General features: G+C 24.1%; 1 protein-coding gene across 1 annotated transcript in view; it reads right to left on the bottom strand.

The window, feature by feature from the left end:
• cbx7a (chromobox homolog 7a) overlaps positions 1-10,000 on the bottom strand; it is a 17,907-nt gene that overhangs the window by 5,661 nt on the left and 2,246 nt on the right. Inside the window, exons 2-4 of the mRNA XM_061885078.1 lie at positions 8,135-8,178; positions 7,946-8,011; positions 7,797-7,863 (exon numbers count right to left, since the gene is read on the bottom strand). Of these exons, the coding sequence (XP_061741062.1) occupies positions 7,797-7,863; positions 7,946-8,011; positions 8,135-8,178 (177 nt within the window). The remainder of the gene's footprint in view (positions 1-7,796; positions 7,864-7,945; positions 8,012-8,134; positions 8,179-10,000) is intronic.

The raw sequence follows: 10,000 nt of genomic DNA, 5'->3' as shown, positions 1-10,000 counted from the left end.
TATAAACATACATACATATATACATACATACATGTGTATGTATGTATACATATGTATGTGTATATATAGACACGTGTGTATATATATGTATGTTTGTATATATGTATGTGTATATGTATATATGTGTATAATTACATGTGTATATATCTATGTATAATTACATGTATGTATATATGTATAATTACATGTATATATATATGAATGTGTATATATATATGTATATGTATACTTACATGTATATGTATATATGTGTGTGTGTATATATATGTGTGTGTGTATATGTATATATACATATATACATGTATATATGGATGTGTGTGTATATATGGATGTGTGTGTATATATATGTATGTATATATATATATATGTGTGTGTATATGTATATATACATGTATATATGGATGTGTGTGTATATATGGATGTATGTGTATATATATGTATGTGTATATATGTGTGTATGTATATATGTGTATTTATTTATATATATGTATGTATACATGTATGGATATATATATAAATGTGGATGTGTATATTTGCATGTTTATATACATATGTATGTATGTGTATATATATATGTATGTATATATATATATGTATGGGAATATATATATGTATACATACATATATATACATGCATATATACATATGTATGTATATACACAAATGTAAGTATATATGAATATATATACATATGTATGAAAACATATGTATATATACATGTATATGTACATATGTATGTTTACATTTGTACATGCATATATATGTACATATGTATGCATACATATGTATATATATGTACATATGTATGCATACATATGTATATATATGTACATATGTATGTGTAAATATGTATATATATATACATATGTATGTATACAGATGTATATATGTACATTTGTATGCATACATATGTATATATGTACATCTGTATGTATACATTTGTATATATGTACATCTGTATGTATACATATGTATATATGTACATATGTGTGTGTATACATATATATGTATATATACATACGCATACACATGTATGTATATTTAACCATGTGTATGTATATATATATGTGTGTGTATATATCTTTATGTATATATGTATGTATACATGTATGTATATAGATGTATATATTTATATAATGTGTATATGTGTGTATATATGTATATATCCATACATATATACGTATATATATATATGTATGTATATATATATATATATACATACATATGTATGTGTATATATATACATACATATATATGTATATATGTATGTATGGAGATATATATACATGCATATATATACACATACGAATATAAATATGTATGTATGTGTATATGTATAAATATGTATATATGCGCCTGTGTGTGTATATATGTATGTGTATACATCATACATATATGTATATGTATGATATGTACATATGTGTGTGTATACATATATATGTACATATGTGTGTGTATACATATATATGTATATATACATACGCATACATATGTATGTATATGTATGTATATTTAACCATGTGTATGTATATATATATGTGTGTATATATCTTTATGTATATATGTATGTATACATGTATGTATATGGATGTATATATTTATATGTGTATATATGTATATATCCATACATATATATATATATATATCCATACATATATATATATATATATATATATATACATACATACATACATACATACATATGTATGTGTATATATATACATACATATGTATGTGTATATATATACATACATATATATATGTATATATGTATGTATGGAGATATATATACATGCATATATATACACATACGAATATAAATATGTATGTATGTGTATATGTATAAATATGTATATATATGTATATATACATATATATATATATGTATATATACATATGGATATATATGTATACGTACGTATTTATATACATATATATATATATATATATATATATTTGTATGGATATATATGTATACGTACGTATTTATATACATATATATATATATATATATATATATTTGTATGGATATATATGTGTACATATATATGTATATACATGCATATGTATATATACATATGTATGTATACATTTATACATATGTATATATGTATGTGTATATATATATGTATGTGTGTATATATATGGATTTATACATATGTATGTATATATGTGTATGTATGTATATGTGTATATATACGTATGGATATATATGTATATACATATATGTATAAATATACATATATATACTTACATATATGTGTATATATGTGTGTGTATATATACACACATAAATGTATGGATAAATAAATACATATACATGCATATATATACATATGTATGTTTATTTAGATGTATGCATATATGTATGTATATGTATACATATATGTATTTATATGTATGCATGTATATATGTATATATATATATTTACATACACGTGTAAATGTGTTTATGTATATACATATGTATATATGGCTGTATATGTGTATATATACATGTGTGTATATATGTATGTATATATCCATGTGTGTGTATATATATATATATGTATGCATATATACATATGTATATATACGTATGTATGTATACATATGTATGTATATATACATATGTATGTATATATATGTATGAATGTATATATTTTTGTGTAAATATATATATATATATGTGTGTGTAAATATATATATATATGTTTACATGTATGTGTATGTATGGATGTGTATATATATGTATGTATGTATATATGGATGTGTGCATATATGTGTATGTATATATATATATATATGTATGTATATATATATGTGTGTATATATGTATGTATACATTCATATATATATGTGTGGATATATATAAATGTATTTGTGTATATATGTATGGAAATATATATGTATACATACATAAAAATACGTATATATATGCATGTATATATGCATGTGTACACATATATATATATACATACAAATGTATATGTATATATGTGTATGGAAATATGTATATATGCATGTATATATATGTATATATGCATGTATATATATGTATATATACATATATGTATATATATATGTATATATATATATGTATATATACATATATGTATATATACATATATGCATATATACATAAATACATATGTATATATACATATGTATGTATATACACATATGTAAGTATATATGTATATACATGTATGAATACATATAGATATATACATATGTATGTATATATGTGTATATACACATATGAATGTATAATATGTAAATATTTCATATGTATGTATAATATGTATGTATACGTATGTATGCGTGTGTATATGTATGTGTATATATGTGAAAATATATATGTATGTTTACATGTATGTGTATATATATGTGTATGTATATATATATATATATATGTTTCTTTATATATGTATGTATGTATGTATACATATGTATGTGTGTGTATATGTATGTGCATATATATGTGTAAATATATACGTATGTTTATATGTATATATGTATGTATATATATTTATGTATGTGTATATATGTATGTATATATATGTGTATGTATATATATTTGTTTCTTTATATATGTATGTATGTATACATGTATACATATGTATGGATATATATATATATATATATATATATATGTATAGATACATATTTATATACATACATACATATGTACATATATTCGTATGGATATACGTAGACATACATATATATACGTATATATATACATATGTGTGTATTTGTGTATGTATATATATAATATATATATATATATATATATATATGTATGTATGTCAATATGTATATAAATGTATGTATACATGTATATTTATGTATGGATATATATGTATACATATACACGTATGTATACATGTATATGTATGTATATATATGTATTTATGTATGTACATTTGTGTATGTATACATGTATGTATATATATGTATGTATATATATATATGTGTGTCTGTGTGTATATATATATGGATATATATGTATATATCCGTACATATATGCATAAATATACATATATATGCATGTACATACATATGTACACATATATGCGTATGTATACATACATACACAGACATGTATACATACATATGTACACATACATATGTACATATGTATGTACACATACATATGTATGTATATATACATATGTACATATGTATGTATACATACATATGTACATTTGTATGTGTACATATGTATGTATACATACGTGCGTATGTATGTTTACATACGCACATATGTATACATACATACGCACATATGTATACATACATATGTACATATACATACATATGTGTGTATGTATGTATACATACATATGTACATATGTATGTATACATACATATGTGCGTATGTACATATACATATGTGCGTATGTGCGCATACATATGTGCGTATGTACGTATACATATGTGTGTATGTACATATACATATGTGCGTATGTACGTATACATATGTGCGTATGTACGTATACATATGTGCGTATGTACGTATACATATGCGCGTATGTACGTATACATATGCGCGTATGTACGTATACATATGCGCGTATGTACGTATACATATGCGCATATGTATGTATACATATGCGCATATGTATACATACATATGTGCATATGTATGTGTATATACATATGTATATATACATATGTATGTATATACGTATACATATATATGTATGTATACATGGATGTGTATATATGTATGTATATTTATGTATGCGTATGTATACATGTATATGTATGTATATATGTATGTACATTTATGTATGTATACATGTATGTATGTATAAATATGGGTGTGTGTGTGTGTGTGCATATGTATGGATATATATATGTATATATCCATACATATATACATATATATGTATGTATGTATATATATATATAAAGAAATATATGGATACAAAAATACATACACATACACATATATACATACATATACAAATATGTATGTATATATGTATATGTACATATGTATATATACATATATATGCATATATATATATGTATGTATGTATGTATAGATGTTTGTATACAAATATACATACATACACATGTGTATATGTGTGTATATATATGTATGTATTTACATATGTATATATGGCTGTATATATGTATACATACATATGTGTATATATACATATGTATATTTATATATATGTGTATACATATGTGTATATATACATATGTATATTTATACATAAGTATATTTACACATATGTATGTATATATCTATATGTATATATATGTATGTATATATACGTATGTATATAAATGTGTATGTATGTATATATACATATGTATGTGTATACGTATGCGCACATATTAATGTGTATATACATATATATGTATGTACGCATATATGTGTGTATATATATGTGTACATATGTATGTATATATATGTATGTGTATATATTTGTATATATGGATGTATATATGTACATGTATGTATATATGTATAAATGTATGTATATATGTATGTACATATATATACATGTATGTGAACATATGTATGTATATATATATATATATATATATATATATGTATACATGTATGTATATATATGCATGGATGTGTATATGTATGTGTATATAGTTGTATATATATATGGATGTATATATGTGTATGTATGTATATATGTATAAATGTATGTATATATGGATGTATATATATATATATGTATTTGAATATATGTATGTATATATGTTTGTATATACACATATGTGTATGGATATATACATATGTATATATATACATATGTGTATGTATATATACATATTTTATATGTACACATGTATATATATACATATGTATATACATATGTATATATATGTATATACATATGTATATATACACATGTATATATATGTATATACATATGTATATATACACATGTATATTTATATACATTCATATGTACATACATATGTATATATGCACACACATATATATACATATGTATATATGTATATACATATGTATATATACACACATATGTATATATACACATATATACATACATATGTATATATACACATGTGTATATACAGACATATATATATACATATGTATATATACACATATATACATATTCATATGTATGTATACACATATATTCATATGTATATATACACAAAAATGTATATGTGTATGTATATATATGTATACATACATATGAATATATATGTGTATATATACACATATGAATATATATGTGTATATGTACATATTAATACATACATATGAATAAATGTGTATATATACGTATGTGTATATACTAATGGTTGTGATATAAACTATTTTAACTTTCTTAGTAACATGCGCCACGCTGTGAACCCACACCAATTAAGAACGACAAACACATTTCGGGAGAACATCCTTCAAGTAACACAAAATAAACACAACACAACAAATACCCATAATCCTTTGTATTCATGACAATTTTATACACCCCGCTAGCAACAAAATGTGCATATATATAGATATATACATATATATACACATGTATACTTATACATATATACACACATATATGCATATATATACACACATATATATGTATGTATACATGTGTGTATATGTATATATACATATCTGTATGTACAGATATATATATATCTGTATGTGTATTTATATATGTATGCATATATATGTATATATACGTATGTGTATATGTATACTTATATGAATATATATATAGGTATTTATACATATATATATGTATATTTATTTATTTATTGGTATATATGTGTGTATATATATGTATATGTACACGTGTTTATATGTATGTATATATATATATTAATATATGTGTGTGTATATATATGTATATACATACATATATATATACATGTTTATATATATGTATATATACATGTGTGTGTATATATATATATGTGTATATGTATGTATGTATATATCTTTACATAAATGTTTATATGCATGTATATATACATATATATATACATATACATATATGTGTATATATATACATATATATATATATGCATATATATATATATGCATATCTATATATATGCATATATATATGCGTATATATATATATATATATATGCATATATATGTGTATATGTATGCATGTATGTATGTATATATGTTTATATAAATGTTTATATGTATGTATATATATATATACATATAAATATATTTGTATATATATATGCATACATATATATGCGTATATATATGCATATATATGCATATATGTATGCATATATATGTGCATATATATATGTATGCATATATATATGTATGTATATATATGTATGTGTGTGTGTATGTAGATATATATGCATATATATGCATATATATATATATGCATATATATATATATATATGCATATATATATATATATATATATATACGCACATACATATATATATATATATATATATATATACGCACATACATATATATACACACATATATATATATATACACACACATACATGTATATACACACTATATACACACATACACACAATGTATACACGCACACATTATATATCATGTATATACATATATACATGATATATAATGTATATATGTACATATATGCATAATATATATAATGTATATACAGTCTGTGCTTAGTAAAATTAGGTTATTTCCTAATGGTACAGTGTATGTATATGTTTACATACACTGTACCATTAAGCGGACACATGAGGTTGGTTACCTGTGGACTTTTTTGGGGCTTGTTTCTCTCGTGAGCGCTGGCATGACTGATTTATTAAGTAATAAAGAATATATATACTCTACCCGAAAGACAAGACTTCTTGGTCGGAGACCTTTCTTGCGATAGGCCAGAGCCCGGAGCTTCTCCCGACTGCCATGGAAAGCGACAAGAAGTAAACAGTGTGAGGAAGTGATAAAACAACAACAGATGATCAAAAAATGTATATACTCACTTCTCCTCGTAGGTATGGACCAAACAAGGGTCCAATATATTTTCTTCGGGCTCCCAAGTGCTGTACCTACCAACACACACACACGTTAATGTAAGTCTACCCGCCCATTATCATCCTCATGTTGGCCAAGCTGGCAACAAGCGTATGTTAGAAGAAATGAAATCATTGGATGACTCAATGCTGACTCACTTGGACGGCCATCCCTGCCACTTCAGAAGGTATTCCACATTTCCCTGCACACAGGAACACAAACATATTGTATTTCTAGAGGATTTTGGACCCTTTCTTCCACCATATAGTGTAACTTTAACCCCGAATAAAGTCATACTAACACCAACTCTAACCAAACACGAGAGGTGGGGAATCTTGTGGCACCTCACCATTTGATTCTTGGGGTGACAATTCGATTCAGAATCGATTCAACATGATTCTTGTAGTATATATTAAGGGGAATACAATTTATGAGGCATTTTCACAACCAGTTACAAAAACTCCTCTTGGCTGCTGACGTACAACTAATATGCGCAGTGATGGCCCTAAAACGTATTTTAAAAAATGTTTTAATATTCATTTACAAAAATCGTAGAAAGTTAATCTAATAAAGTAAAATACAGCAACTCCAACCCTAATCCAGCTTTACAATAAAGATATACATTTACGAAGCATTTAGAAGATAAACGAATAAAATACTTAAAAAAGAAACAGTATCAATAACTATAACATCAATAATTGTTAAACGTTTTTAATCCAAAAATGTATTCATAAAACAAAAAAGGCAATTTTTGACTTCTTAATAATTTCAAAAATTGATTAAAAAAACGTAAAAGACTTCAAAAAATTATGAATAATTAAGAATCTGAAGATATTCCTATCGTAATTTGGGTGTTATTGGATGATATGTATCTAAATTAAAGGGTATTTTGTCTGTCTATCTGTGTTGGCCCTGCGATAAGGTGGCGACTTGTCCAGGGTGTACACTGCCTTCCGCCCAAGTGCAGCGGGGATAGGCTCCCCACGACCCGGGAAGCATAAGCGGTATTAATTGGATGGATGGATGTTTGCAACAGAGAATGCTAACTTTACAGCATTCTGGCAGTTGGCAAGTAATAACGTAACCTAAGGCCATACACACATCAGCTTTGTGTGTGGTCAGGTAATGATAGTGATTCTGCAAAAGGTCTCCCATCCCACCCAAACCCAAAGCCGCCCATGACACACAAACACACGGTATGTTAACATGCACTACAAAACAAACTATTGCATTAATGTTCAAAACACATGTAAAACTTTGTTTTTTACTTTAAAAGATGAGATTACCATTTCTAGAGTATATCTAGATAACCCACAAAATAATTGGATTTTGTTTTTTAAAAGTATATTTTTCTTTTTACAAAAATGCGCTAACCAATATAAAGTGGCCAGAATATGAATTTAGAATAATCATATTTTAAAATGTCTAACTTTATTAAAAGGGTCATCAAATGCATCACAATTAAGGTAAAACTTTTACAAAACTTTTCTCCTATTCTGCCAGAGAGTGAAGGTCTCTCGCGCACCACAGTGAAAGGCAATGAGATGCAAAAGTGAAACTTGTACATAACTTTTTCCTATATTTTGCCCACAGGTAAATTTATAATATTCATACTTTTTTCCTTATACCAAAAATGCTTGTGCTGGTGTGTGAATGCTTAGAGGTGAGATTTGATGGAGTTATGACGTCTGTGTTGAGCGAAGCGTTCGAAGTTAAGTTTTCCGCGATCCAGGAGAAACAAACCATTTTGCAATAAATAGGGCGACATCCCTTATCAGTGGTCTTAATTTGATTCAAGCAACTGTATTATTGTTCAATAATAAAATTATATTTACATAGTATATATATATATATATATATATATATATATATATATATACACACATATACACATTTTTAATTATACAAACACTTCCATACAAATATATATATATATACAGGCACACGTATGTATACATACACATATTTTATATATATATATATATATACATACATACATATATACATACACACATATATACACA

The sequence above is a fragment of the Nerophis ophidion genome, linkage group LG23 (genome assembly GCF_033978795.1).
Source record: "Nerophis ophidion isolate RoL-2023_Sa linkage group LG23, RoL_Noph_v1.0, whole genome shotgun sequence".
NCBI classification, from domain to species: domain Eukaryota; kingdom Metazoa; phylum Chordata; class Actinopteri; order Syngnathiformes; family Syngnathidae; genus Nerophis; species Nerophis ophidion.
Note: the sequence above shows the minus strand (reverse complement) of the source record. Positions and strands in the feature narration are given on the sequence as shown.